General features: G+C 38.1%; 1 protein-coding gene across 3 annotated transcripts in view; it reads right to left on the reverse strand.

Moving 5' to 3' along the window:
• The window catches only part of LOC138051821 (centrosomal protein of 19 kDa-like), a 25,704-nt gene extending 13,696 nt beyond the window's left edge, over positions 1-12,008 (reverse strand). Inside the window, exons 1-5 of one of the 3 annotated variants that reach the window (XM_068898097.1) lie at positions 11,810-12,008; positions 9,652-9,703; positions 8,670-8,720; positions 6,683-6,758; positions 434-773 (exon numbers count right to left, since the gene is read on the reverse strand). In XM_068898097.1, the coding sequence (XP_068754198.1) occupies positions 486-773; positions 6,683-6,758; positions 8,670-8,720; positions 9,652-9,703; positions 11,810-11,885 (543 nt within the window). In that variant the 5' untranslated portion in view covers positions 11,886-12,008 and the 3' untranslated portion in view covers positions 434-485. Of the gene's footprint in view, positions 1-433; positions 774-6,682; positions 6,759-8,669; positions 8,721-9,651; positions 9,704-11,809 lie in introns of those variants that run through there. The other 2 variants (XM_068898098.1, XM_068898099.1) reach the window with 2 other exon arrangements.
• Positions 12,009-15,000: the final 2,992 nt, after the last annotated feature.

The raw sequence follows: 15,000 nt of genomic DNA on the forward strand, positions 1-15,000 counted from the left end.
CCGAATCCTAAAACCCGGAACGATGAATATAGTAGGATAAAGAAAAATGAAGGATACGGCGGTGATTTAAACGAAGTTTAGACGGAGTTTATCGAAAGGACGGTCTAACCAGATATCTGTCTGGCTAAGCTACTCATAACTAGATTCTAGAAGTCCATCATTCTTTTAAACCATGGTCTAAGGGAGGGGTCGTACTGGGCTAACAAAAAAATTGTCACGAACTTCCAAACCCCACCCTCCCCAGCCTGTTTTCTCTCGCCACTGGGGTCCGGTGAGTGTGGCTACATTCGAGTTAAATCCGCCCTCTGTTTCAAGCGAGATTAACCGCGAAATGTTGGGATGGTTTTATAATTATATATGATTAAAGAGCAAAGTCCATGACCCTCGCCACGCTACAAATGAAATAAACTGGGCGTGTACAAAATTCACAGCATTGTAATAACTAAAGTATTATAATTTTTACTGAACATTTAAGACATCTTTATTCAAAAATCTGGATCTGAATAATCGTCTTCCTCGTCCCATCCCGACTCGATCTTGCCTCCATTAAATTCCACTTCCTTGTCATAAACAAAGTCTTTGTCTCCGGGCCGAATTCTGTTCATTTCGAATTCTTTGTCCATATCAGCTTTTCTTTTATCCAGTTCATAATCATCCAGTTTATTGAAATCTTCCTCGCTGTGTCCACTGTTTACCGACGCAGCTATATCCCTGGAGTCTAACGGATCAAGTCCTTTCATTTTCTTTTGAATCATTGTAAGTAGTTTTTCCAGCTAAAGAAACAAAATCAAATGGAATTTAACTATACTTAAAAACGTAAACCAGAAACCAGGGAAGATAAAATGGAACGAGCAAGAGATAAAAGAAAATGAGAAATTAACGTTGAAGACAAAGTACGAAATACGAAACAGTCCGACACATTTATTTTTTTTCAGATTTGTTCAGATGCTCCTAATTAGATGCACCCTGATTTCAATAAGCGTTACAAAGTGTCCTCTTGCTCTTCAAGTCTCAACAACAACAACTAGTAGCAAGGATGGCACAATCGGTTAGTGTTTCGAGTTCTTTCCTTTCAGAGTAGCTTAAGTAGTAGCTTTAAATATCCATAAAAACGGAGCACTGATGGAGAGTGGGCAGTAAAATAAGCGCACAGTCGACCTCAGGTTTGTCAGTTGAGTTACGGTTACGAGTTACAATGTATCGACGTTAAATATGGTCGCTTTACTTTACTTTTTATTTTACTCGTGTCTCAGAATACAGACAATTGACGTTGTCCCCCAAATGCTAATCCCAGGGTTCGCGCTGGATTTTGTCTATGAAATTTTAGGAATATTCAAGGCATTTTCAAGAACCAGAAGTTGAATTTTCAAGGAGTCTTTATAAGAAGATTTCTTTCCTATATATAGTGTTTCAGTCTTTTCTTTGCTGAAAAAGCCTACCTTAATTATATCTTACCACATCCTGCAAGTTAAGTGCACGCATGGGTATTTTGATTTTTGGTTTGAATGTTTCCCTAATAGTCAAATTTGGGCTCAACTTTTGAAACGTCTCTTTAACTTAGCATGATGCAATCTCAACAATTTTCACCCAAGCAACAATTCAAAAAGTTTTCAAGCAGTTTTTCGCAAAATCCTATTGTTTAAGGGCTTTTCAAGCGCCCTTGAAGTCCAAAATTAAATTCCAGGGCTTTTCAAGGACTTCACGGAGTAACACGAATCCTGTGCTGCTCAAGTAAGGATAAACAACTCCATTTACCCTAAGCTAAAAATAACGCTTATCTTTACCCTTACCCTATTGCGGGAAATAGATAGCAAATGCTTAAGGGAAACTTCGTGGAGCATTTCTTGACATGAGCGTTTTTTTTTTTACAGTCGTTGGCTTGATGCGAGGCTGCCAGTAACCTTGCGTCGAAACAGTACTCATTGTTTTATCAACTATCTTCATTTACACAAGAAAATTGGAACGCTTAAAGCTCCAACACCCAGGGTCAAACAACAGAGAAAGCTCCATTTACGGTGTTCCCTTTTTAAACGCCAGACCACAAAAATGCGGATTCTTTAAAGTCCAAAGAAATCTTATCCTCAAGGGTTGTGGGATAGGACCAGTGGTTTACAGTCCCCCTCAGAGAGTTGAGAGTGTAGCAATTGGCGGATGTAAATTACAAAGACAACCCTTCCTTTTTAGTTATTTCATGACCACGAGTGTTCGTAATGATGACGATAAAAGGATTAACGAAAAGCGTTACACATCACTTGCGAGTCTCAAGCGCTTTGTGGTTCTTTTGGCATAACACCACTAATCGGAATAAGGAGAGTCTGTTGCAAAGCCACGTAACCCGTAGCCTACCTGTCATGCATAGCCTGTTATCATAGCCTTGAAATAGGTCGAATCGTCTTGGAAATTAATCTAATTTTAAATTGAAATACTTCAGAAATAAAGAGGAATATTCATGAGGGTCGGCAGAGAACAGAAGGCGCCAGTGGCAAACAAAGGGATTAGCGATCTAGTAGACCGGGATAATTTAGCGCTGACGGGAGTTTAAAGGCCGCAATTAAACATCAACCCTTCTGTAGATAAAATATACCTGGTTTCAAGAAGATGGTCCTTGCATGAAACTTATCTAAGTTTGCGACGTACTACGGAATTTGAAAACTACGTAAAGAATTTCACACGATTCTCGTCTAACTCGGTAAAGAACAACCGAACAACAACTTTCTTCCATTTTTTGAAAAACAATTTTTCGGACTTTGACAACCCGCAAATAGCCAAAGGTCGTAGGTTCGATTCCTGCAAAGGAGTACTCGAGAATTTTTCTAACATACATCTCTTCAATAAAAAAGTATGTCATAGCCCTAAGGAATTACACTATTATAGGTAATTCCTTTTGTCGTACGAAATACAAAAATGAGGTAACTCAGAACGCTTCAAAGGTAAAATTTCAACTAGAGGTTAACTATTGATTAGCTACCTTGTAAATTAGCTGGGTCAAATTTTATTCGCCCTAACTTGCCACTATCGGGTGTTCACTTAAACAAAAAAAAAACAAATTGAAGAAGTGGCATTTCTTTATGAATGGAGTTCAAGCATAAAACTACTCTCATTGAAACAATGACGCCAAACCACAAAAACCAACTTGTATCATTAGTTATGTCGACAGTGGTTAATAGCGATATTGACACAAGCTTGGTTATGAATGCGGGAATGTTTTTATTTAAGTCTCCACATACAGAGTGCATTCATTTATAAAAAGTCTAGACAAAAGCAATATTCAAACCAACGGGCCCAAACGCATTGAGATGTGGCTGCTATAATTAGCTGTGTGTGGGGGGGATATTTGCCTCCACAGACAAGAATAGCGTGATCTCAATGACAAGGAGGCAATATATCATGGCTTTGTATTGAAAAATCTGGGATTAAACTAATCGAACTAGACACTTTCAGACAAACGAAAATGCAGCTTAAGATGTAGCTCAGTATTAATAATTATTGTCAATAAATTGATGCCTGAACAATATGTGTTGAGTACATTCGAGAAAAAATTAATAATCATGGCTTATCAGCCTTTGTCTTCTGCATAGCAAGTTGACCAATGCACATTTACATAATGCACACGCATATGATTTCTTTTCACTTGGTAACTGGGTTGGAGTTTCTAGCCAAATGAACTAAAAAAGTCCCAAAGAATGTACAAAATTTGTACGTTCTTCGGGCTGATACGATGTCCAAGTTATCACATTTAATGTGATAACTTGGACATTGTATTGGACATTGATTTTCAAATACATACAACTACAAGAAAATTTCAACTTCTCGGGCGGGCATTTACTGGTGCCAAGCTAACACCAGACCTGCTTCACGCAGAAACGTCAAACTAATATCCAATCAAAAGTAAATTTCTCAAAAAAAAAAAAAAAAATTGGGATTGCAGTATAAGGCTGACAGTTAATATCTTTGTTTTTGGGCTACAACAAACTCCAATTGGATAAGGGAAGTAATGCTAAGCTTTAATACCTGCCATTCCTCAATCCCAGAAGGATGAATGTGCGTACGAAGTTAACGACAACAACAATTCTTTATTACCCTTGATATAAAAATTATTAACATCAAAATAATGAGAATAGAGAAATGAACAAAAGAGAAGGGTACAAGGGTACTAGCAACCAAAATAACAAATGGGTTAAGAATGCAAAGTTGTTAGTATACAAATGGACTTTGCTAAAATAGGTCGGAGTCACACTACACACATAAACACACGGACCCCCCGCCTGGGTGCACATGCTTAAATATTATTATAAATACATTGAATACTTATAGATATCTAGTAATAAAAAATGAAAAAACGAAGAAAAGAAAAGAGCACTACCACACTAATGATGAATTGGTATGAGTAGTCATTATTAACAAGTACTTTGGAGAAAGCTCCTCTTTAATTTTTGTTTAAATGATGAGATTGATGAAACCTTTGTATCCTGATTAATAGCATTCCAAATTGTAGTGCCTTGAAATCGAATACAGTCATGTATTAAATTTACCATAATTTGCCCCAAATTTGAGATAGTAAGACTGCTTTGCAGATAGTCTAGTATTGTAACTGTGGACTTTATCTAAGCTAGTAAAGAACGACCCGTAGAGAGATGGTAAAAGTTGATTGTGACGTTTGTACATAAAAGTGGCAATACGAAAAGTGACAAGATAAAAAAAATCAATTATCTCTAATGACTTAAATAACTGAATAGAATGACAATCGTGGGCAGAAAAAGTAATTACACATACTGCTTTCATAAAACCTAGGTGTTTAATACAATACTGACACTTCAAATGTTTGTCATTAATTTTGAGCCTTAAATTAACACTATGAACATTCTTTTGAGGTGGATCAAATATTACATAATTTGACTTATCAATATTAAGGGTAGCCTGTTAGCACAAAGCCAAGTGTGAACATTGGATAACTCATTATTTCTAATAGCCTTAAGCTTCAAAATATTTTTATGTTCACAGACTGAAGAGATTTGAGTCGTCAGCAAATAAATGGAAATCAAATAGGCTGGAGCTCTTATTAAAATCATTAATAATTAGAAAGAGCGAAGGTCCGAGTACAGAGCCCTGTGGAACTCCACTGAGGTTAAACTTCTCTGGGATGATATGACTGAGTTGACAGTAAAAGACTGACAACTGTTACTGACTCAGAGGTATGAAATAAAACAATATTCAGCTACATGTATACCTCGGACTCCATAATGTTCAAGTTCATTGATCAAAATGTTATGATATTCCACAGGAGTAGTTTCTGTTATCTCTGAATTTTATCAATTATACACAGTATACATTTAGCTCGAAAACCAAATTGTTTGTGAAAAAGTGTATTGTTACATGTAGTTTCTAAGAATTTAATTAGCCTGTTAAACATTAGTCTTTCTAAGAGTTTATTAAAGATAGAGAGTAGAGAAATTGGTTGATAGTTTGATAAGCAAGATCTACAACCCTTTTTATGTAAAGGAATAACAGTATAGATAATTTAAAATCGTTTGAGACAATGCCAGTTAAGAATGAAGTGTTAAAAAGAACACAAGTGGCTTTAAGAAATAACAGATTTAAGAATCTTGAGGATGTTGATTAAAAGGACCAACAGCCTTTCCACATTTTAAACTAGAGATCTCATTTTCAATTTCAGTACAAGTAGTTGGAAAAGTATAAAGACTATTACTTTAATTTGGGGACAGTGTAAAATGATCCTCAGGATTTTTGATGATTATAGGTATATTACTATATCTAAGATGTTACCAACATTAGCAAAATACATGTATTGAAGGCACCTACAACAACCTTAGAGTCAGAGTTGATGGTGGTTATTTTCGAAAATTTTAATAACAGATTTGCTTGAAGTTGGCTCAAAATGTACAATTTCTTTAATTCGTTTCCATATCATTTTACCATGTGTTATATTACCTCAAAAAGAAACGAGTATAATATTGCTTTTCAGATATCCTGAGTAGGAGATTCAATTTGTTTCTATAAACTTTGAATTTGCTGTGTTAATAAATGCATGTAAATTTAGACTTGATGAATTTTCTATACAAATTGTTTTTACCTGAAAAGACTTCTTTAAGGCAGGGGTTATCCAAGGTTTAGATTTCAATTCAATTTCTTTTCTGCTTAGTTGTTTAATGGGTATGTGCCTATCAACAATACTACAAACCTCAGAATAGAAAGAACTAAACATGTTAATAGGATTGGTGTCAGATGCAAAAGTCCATTTGCTTGGCAGTCTAAAGATTGAATCTCGCTGATTAGAGCTTCCTGATTAAAGCTGGAATAATCTCTTTTGAACAATTTAAAGCTACCTGTATGTGGAAGTGAGGAAAATTTATTTAGAATTATTAAGAAATTTGGTAGGTGGTCAGTTAGGTCATACACTATATTACTAATTATAGTGAAATGTTCTAGACAATTAAAAAATATGTTGTTAATTAAAGTTGCTGAATGGTCTGTAATTCTAGTCGGCTGCAGAATTAAAGGTTGAAAGAAAGAAAAAATACCATCAGTATCTTTATGGGATTGCACTTGCAGTAAATCCAAATTAAAATCACCCATAAATACTTAGAATTTACTGGAACAATTAATAATATCGACTATGATATTAATATATTCCATGAAATTATTCGGATTGTAATTTACAAACCTGTGACACTGAAATTTTCTCCAGATATTTGCCATGTCTGGAACTTTTTCTCAACTCTTCAACCGCATCCGAAATGCTGCCGAACAGAAAAAGACAAAGCCAAGCTGAAATCTGATGAAACCATTATAATTACAATCTTGAGCAAACACACATGCTATTGTATTCCGGGAAAAAAAGAACATTGAGATAAAAAAGGAGATTCAAGCAAAGCTATAAAGAGACTGAAGGCAAAACTTTTATTGCAATCCATAGGCTAGTTACCAAAAATGTGAGCTGAAAATTTTCTGATGCATGATCAATAACTCAGCTACATGTAGAAGACGACTGCTGGAAGAAGAGGCTAGATTCTAAGAAAACTGTTTCCCTGCCTTGGTGAGGAGTGAATCACAAAAAATAATATGGTTTTATGAAACAAGTTGATAAAGAAAAAAATTTTAAATCATCCACAGGCAGAAAGATTTCTAAGCTGACATTTGAAGCATTATCCCCTTGTCAGAGCAATTTGCAGGAGGCAGATCAGCCCACTCATTAGGGCACTAATGCCTTGAGATCCAGGGATCTTGGGTTCAAGACACGTTCTGGCCACTGGTGGTACAGTAGTCCCTGGTTCAACTTCTCATCTGTACTTGTAAATAGCCAAATAGCTTGCCTCCAGCCACATGGGATTTTAATAACAGTTGTTGGTGAATGTTCTGCTCTGTTGTGATTGTGTTTCGTTGGACCTGAAAAGCCCCTATGGGGAGAGGTTAATTAACTATGTATTGTATTGTAATTTGACAAGGGGCTAATACTCCGAATGTCATCTCACAAAATTTTCTCCAAGTGTTCGTGTGACTCACTTACTTTCATCAACTGCGTGTGAAAAACTGACCAGATATTTTATCCGGTTGCTTGAATTTACACTAAGGGTTCTATTCGTGAAATGACAATTTCCAGAAATCAGTTGGAAGTCAAATCTTATGGAAGGGTCCATTTCGTGCAGATGTTACAGGTTGAGTGTGAAAAACTGACCAGATATTTTATCCGGTTGCTTGAATTTACACTAAGGGTTCTATTCGTGAATTGACAATTTCCAGAAATCAGTTGGAAGTCAAATCTTATGGAAGGCTCCATTTCGTGCAGATGTTACAGGTCAAATTTGATGTAAATGTAAATGTAAATGTAAATGTGCGCTTAGTTGACCGCTCCCTACAAGGGCTTTTCAGGATCAACCGGCTCAACGGGATCAGACCGAATGCATGTGAAGGCGCCCACGGCTGCCGCCATACGATCCATGTGTGATCTCGGAGCACCGCAAACCCAGCCAGATGTAATTGACTGGGAGTCGATTTTGATTTCAGGTTATTTTTGATTTAACCTAGGTCAACTTTTTTAACCTAGGTCATTTATAACGTACTGTTATATAGTCATGCAGTAAGCCATGTTACTGGTACATTGATATGTTTGTACTAAATCCAAGGTAAGGCTAGCCACTCATATAAGCACTGACAATACTGATTACGGTTAAGCACTGACCATACTGATTATGGTGAAATGCAAAAGAACTGATAACATGAAATTTGCTGATAAGCGCTAATTCTTTTTAAGACCCCCACCCCCACCCCCCCCCCCCCCAAAAAAAAAAAAAAAAAAAACCCACGCCCCTATTTTTCATCCACACCCCAAAAATGAAAGGCCCTTTTTCACACAGTTGATCCTGGGTTGATTTAAAAATAACCTAGGTTGTTAAAAGTTGACCTAGGTTAAAAAAAATCACCTGAATATAAATTTGACCTGTAACACAGACATACAGTAACCATCCATTGGGCACAATAAATGTCAGAAAATCCAAACTGGAAATTTTTTTGTTAAATGGGAAGCATCCTAGGCCATGTCCCATTTTTAAAAATGCAAATAACTCTTATAAACATAAACAACTTTAATCATAACACAGCTTATGCTCAGAGCACACAGTAGAAGAGCTTTGTATCACATGAGCTCAACTTACATCAAACAAGATAAAACACATTCATGGCAGACTGTCATTTTTGAGGTGCAGCTGGAAGACAAAATAATTATCGAGAGGAGAATAGGAGTGCCAGGGTTTTTGTTAAAGCCGGGACGCCGGGACCTTTACTCTGCTATTTTTATTTTTGTCCCGGCTATTTTACGCGCAGGTTGTACAAGGATTCTTTCAATATGAAGAGAATAGTCAACCGATATTTAATATTTTCTTAAACCAAATCATGCTTTATTTCTCTGCTACTGGGTATTGTTAGTTGTACCTCAATTTTCGTACATGTACGTGTAGCTGATTTGGAGTTCATGACAAGATGTTATCAAGTAACAGAAAACACATTGATCGGCGCGCCCTGCTTTCGTCATTAGGGAGTTTAAGCAAATTGCTATGGCGGGCTCTAATACGGCTGCCGGAAGTAAATTTCTTCAAAAATGAGACACTGTGCATGTTAGTCAGTTACGGTCAGCCATAGCGCGAAGGAAATGAAGCGGAAAATCGACCAGTATTTTACCCAAAGGTACCCATTAGGCCTCACAAATTCAAAAATTTTCTGGGGGAGGCCCCCCTTACCCCCCAGTGGCAGAGCCGCCATCCTGGTCCTTGCTATATGTTCAATTGTCCCTGCTATTAAAAATCATAACAAAAACCCTGAGTGCACAAGGGAAAAGGGAAAAAAAGTCCTCTTTCCTTGTCCCATCTTCCCACAAGCACTGCAACTTCATAGCCCTTCACTTTGGACCAATTTTTTTCTTGCCTTAACCCACAACCCTTTGTCAGACGTTCACCTTAAATGGTTAAGCACAGCACATTATTAATTTTTGATATATCAAAAGATTGCTAATCACCATCCTCCTCACCACATGGCGGATGTTTGGCCAACTTTACCCTATTTATCACTTTCTCACCACAATACACACACACACTACGCTTGCTAACCATTTTATGAATTACAATTTTTAGAAACACTGACCTTGAATCTTTCCTCAACATTCGTATGGGCATTGATCTTTTATGGAGCTTTCCTGCGGATAAAGAAAATTGAGTAAGAATAATTTAATTATCTTGCAAGCCTCATTTCTACAGCAAGAGTCCATAATTATGATTATTAATTTCTTTAAATTTACGTAGGCTTTGGTTGGAAACTTAGGTTGGCTTTGCACCAGGACAAAAGAATATTATAAAGCAGCTGGAATTTTGAGCTAGTCCTTAAGTGAAGTCAGTTGTTTATATATATAATGATATAACACACGTTATAATTTGAAACACCTTGGGTGTCGTTCACTTGTTAAATCATACACTACCGGAAAAAAAAAAAGGAAAGGAACTTTATTTAAGTGTCTAGTCGTTCTAGTGCTGGAGCACTAATTTTGGACACCGTAAACTGAAATTAACAATTAACACAAATCAAGTAAAATGTTGGTTTTTGAGGAGAGGGGAAACTGGAGTACCTGGCGGAGAAAACCTCTCGGTGCAGAGTAGAGAACCAACAAACTAAACCCACATATGACGCTGGGTCTGGAAATCGAACCCGGGCCACATTGGTGGGAGGCGAGTGCTCTCACCACTGCGCCATCCCTGCACCCGGTAGTTGCACACCTAGGAGATTGGTCTTAATATAAGTATAACAACTCATTATGATCTAAAAAAATACCCCGGTAGTTTAACAGCATGTACAACGTTCATTTGAATTTCCTTGAGTGTCCACTGAGCACTAAATACAATGTACATGTACAGGGCAGAAAGTGTGGCCTTGTGTAATGCAAACTTGGCCTATGTACAATGTATTTCTTGCAAGACATATAATGGTCATCCTACCAGAGTCTACCAGAGACATCATTTTACATTTTCACTGAAGTACACATTAATAACAATATGCATTCAAGTGTCCTTAATCAGTAGAAATGCCGAAAAGTTAGTAGAAGCTGAAATAAACCTAGATTGATTGACTGACTGTAGAATATTGATTGAACACCATTGGGAGGTTTCAGCCATAATAAATTTTCCTGTGGATATTCCAAGAGAGTTGACCTGACATGTCGGAGCACAGATTTTTTTCTCAACGTAGATTATAGAATGTCCAGGTCCACTTCACGCCCAATGTAATATTTGAAATCACATGAGGTTCCCAAACAAAAATTGCTGGGTATCTACAGTCATGGACAAAAGCGTTGGGAATTAAGTAGCATCACTTAGAGATAACCCCCCGACCCCGTATCAATGTTGGATTTTCCAGGGGAAAAAAATGGTGACTTTTCTTGCAGGAAGAACTCCAACATCAAATAGCAGGGAGGGGGGCCACAAGAGCATGGTAGTTCCCAAATAGTACAGCTAATAGTTAGAATAATCAAATTAGGTGTGAAGTGAAGACGTGATCCACGCAACCTTCCCAACAACTTTTGACCACGATTGTCTCAAAAAGGTTGAAGTGCAATAAAGCGGTTTTTTATACGAGGTTGCATTCCTTAAATTTAACAGAAACTCAAAGAAGTGGCAACATGTTGTTTTGTTCAAGTTATCTCTGAAATCAGGAGCAAATAAGGTCTATATATTGTCTTTTTGGTAATCTCGCAAATGATAATGTGGGATCTCAACAAAATGAATAAGAATAATTCGTGGTCAGCCATACCATATCTACATTTGCTGTAGTTAAATATGCAATATTTGCCATAAATGGGTGATAGATTTTGCTAGGATAGGTCGAACGTTTTGGCAAACAAGAATTGACAGCTGTGTGTAGGAGAATCTGGTTACAGTCAAAGTTAATGGCACAGTCCTAAAGAAACAATACTCCATATATTCCGAGAAAAATGTTGGATTTTCCAGGGGAAAAAAATGGTGACTTTTCTTGCAGGAAGAACTCCAACATCAAATAGCAGGGAGGGGGGCCACAAGAGCATGGTATTTCCCAAATAGTACAGCCAATAGTTAGAATAATCGAATTAGGTGTGAAGTGAAGTGATGTGCACAATTTTCCCAACAACTTTTGACCGCGATTGTAAAAAAAACACTGCACGGCTGCTGGGTAAGCTTAGGTAGACGCACTGTGTTACTGGTAAGAAAAGAGCCACAGTGTAAAACTCTGTACATGAAAAAATATTCTGAATAAACAATCTCTCATTAGTTCTTACCTGTGAGATTGGCTTCGTAGTATAAAACAAGCGTCGGAGGATCGAATTTAACGCCACATTTACGAGGAGTAAACATTTTAAGTAGAAATTTCGATTAAATTAATATAATAATATTCCATTTAAGTATTACTCAAGTTTCTGTACATGTTATACTAAGCATTGGAGATTCGATTGTTGACGATTACAGTCCACGGTCGCACATCGCATTGGACAGCGGCCATGCCGAAAACACCGGTAGTTACCTCATTTATGTACGTACACAGGCAACCCATGCCCTCCTCGGCATGTATTTTAAAAAAAAACCCGAAAGACACCGAAACGGAACCACCGGAACAACAGAACGAAACCAGCGAAACAACTGAAACACCAAACGAAACCACCGGAACACACGAAACAGCTATAAAAACTTGAACAAAACCATCAAAACAGACTCGATTGCAGTATAAAATTTACCCTCCGGGCTGATTGTCGCTTATAATAATTTCTCGAATGGTTTCCTTCAAGTTTCCTGCTTCAGTTGCTGTTTATTCAAGATCTTTGCAGATTCCCTAAGCTCACCAGAAGATTCTTTCTTCTTTCATTTCATTATTTTTCCTTTCTTAATTATGTCACGCAATGATGCGCACACGGCGACCAAGTGAAAACGAGGTTGAAACAGTGCAAAGACCAAGGCAACAAACAAAAATACGAGGGGACAAAGTTATGATAAAAGAATGTTAACACATTTGTAAATTATTGTATTATTGAAATGTATTTGCATTTCGAAGAGATAGTTAATGGTGGAGACTGAATTTACCAAGTCTATTGTGTGCTTGTGAAGAAGGGAACAACTTTGAACAAAACGACTACTTTACTTACAGTGAAACTACATCCCAAGTGAGAGAATTTTAGAAAATATCGCCATCTGCATGGTCATTATGGCTGTTTCGATAGCTGTTTCGGTTGTTTCGCTGGTTTCGTTTCGGTGTCTCGATGGTTCCGTTGCGGTGTTTCGATGGTTTCGGCGGTTCCGGTGGTTTCGTTCCGATGCTTTCGTTTCGGTGTTTCGGGTTTTAGGACATGCCGACTCGGAGTGTACATTTACATTTACGTGTTCCAGCACTCGGCAAAGTCCCTTTTTGGCTTATGGCTGTTTCTGCTTAGGTAGCCTCATACACCGTAAGCCTTTTTAGAGACATCACGCCAAGCCGGCCACTTCTGCTGGTGAGAACAGGACAGCCACAACACCGGGGACTACATCCCCTACCCTTATCGAATAGTGTGTGGGTTCTTTAACGTCCCACAGGTATGAACATAGAAGGTATTTGTGAGACGGGGCCTACGGTTTATAGTCCTTATCCGAGAAGACTTGAAAGTCTAACCATTTGCAGATGAAATTCCAAAGGCACCACTTTCTCCTCAGTTATTTTACTGAGTGTTGATCCGGCCGGGATTCGAACCCGCGACCTCCCGCATGACAGCCCGATGCTCAACCAACTGAGCCACCGGTGCGCGGTAGGTAAGAAATTATTAGGATTTGTATGGGGATCTCGATAGCAAGCTGAAAAAGACATTTACACGCAAAAGTTCTCACCGTATCGAGGCTCAAGTGAACGGTTGACCAGCCGTGTCCAAATTCGTTGTGAGCGAGCCTCGAAGGATTTTGAATATTTGAATAATTTTCGCTGTTTCTCAGCAATGGATATTCACTGGACCTTGAAACTTGGTCAAAGAAAAGTAAATTTATCGTTGTGGCCATTGCCGGAATTTGAGCATGACTGATGCCGGAGAAGTGTGATTTTATCGGCGAGATGTGAGGTGAGCTAGAAATTACTTTCCAGCCTTTCCTTTATTTAGGTACGAGTCACAACCCGGGAAATTGAGAAGTGGCTTAAATCGCATTCAATCAGGCAAATAAACACACAAAAAGAGAAAAAGTCACCAGGACAATAAGTACGGCTTTTTTATTGAGAACGTTTGCGTTTAAATTTCTTTTTCAGTTTCTTTTTCAGTTTGTTATCGAGATTCTCATACAAATCCTTATAATTTCTTTTACCTTCCGAGTCTGGGCTGCCTGTGGCTGTAACTAACGCCAAACAAGTAATATTCTCACCTTAAAAACACCAGCATCCGATCAATTAGGGATGTTCCCATACCTTCGCCGAATTTGAGCTTCATCTTTCCAAACTTCACCGAGAAAGGTGATCCTGAAAACTGTAGTAAAGCTTTCTCAACATGATCGGTGCAAGAAACCAGGTCAAAGGAATTCGAACCATTTGAGTCTATTCGAATCTACCAATCAGTGCAACGCGATCCTTGGCAGTTCACAGCCCCTCCTGGGAGTTCCCAACGGTCCTTTTGTACTGATTGGTAGATTCGAATAGACTCAAATGTTGCACTCGAAGAATGTAAGATTGATTGTTTATTTTAAACACTTCAATTTCGAAGAAATTCTCGAGAAATTCCTGACTGCTGGGCATTAAGTTTATTTGGAAACAATCCCAGCTGCAGGGCATGCATATAGCCGCTGTAATATTAGGGGAGAGTAGAAAACACTAACCCCTAGTCCATGGACTACCCCAAAAATACTATTTCGTAAGCAGCGTCACAATTAGTGTTAAGCCTAAACATCCATTTTAAAAAGGTTAGCTTTCAATAATTGTTGAACAGGTTTCATTTCACTTACATGAGGTAATTGGTCATCACAACAATCATTGAAACCTAACCTTTTTAAAACGGTTGCTCAGACTTAAATACTGTTGACCAACGCTGTTTAAAATGGATGTTTCGGCTTAGTACTAATTGCGACGCTGCTTATCACCAATAACAACAAAAGCAAGGTGACACACGCTAACATCAACCCGGTGTGGCCAACACATCGCGCATGGACACAACCATTTCACCCGGTCAATTGGCAGCCATGGAGAGCTGTTATCGGCCTTTTGGACTTCACTAACACAATAGCGGACTAGTTTTAGCACCCCTTTAAGTGGCAGCTTCACATGCCATTCATGTGGTAAGCTGCGTTGGGAACAGCAAAACTGTTCTCCCACGGCAGGCGTGTGGGAATGTGGATCACATTAAGAGATCGGTGTGTCACGCAAATAAAAACAACAATAAAAGCTAGGTGACACACGCCAACAACACGGTGTGGCCAACACATCACGCATGCACACAACCATTTCACCCGGTCAGTTGGCAGCCATCGACAG

The sequence above is a fragment of the Montipora capricornis genome, chromosome 6 (genome assembly GCF_036669925.1).
Source record: "Montipora capricornis isolate CH-2021 chromosome 6, ASM3666992v2, whole genome shotgun sequence".
Lineage (NCBI taxonomy): Eukaryota > Metazoa > Cnidaria > Anthozoa > Scleractinia > Acroporidae > Montipora > Montipora capricornis.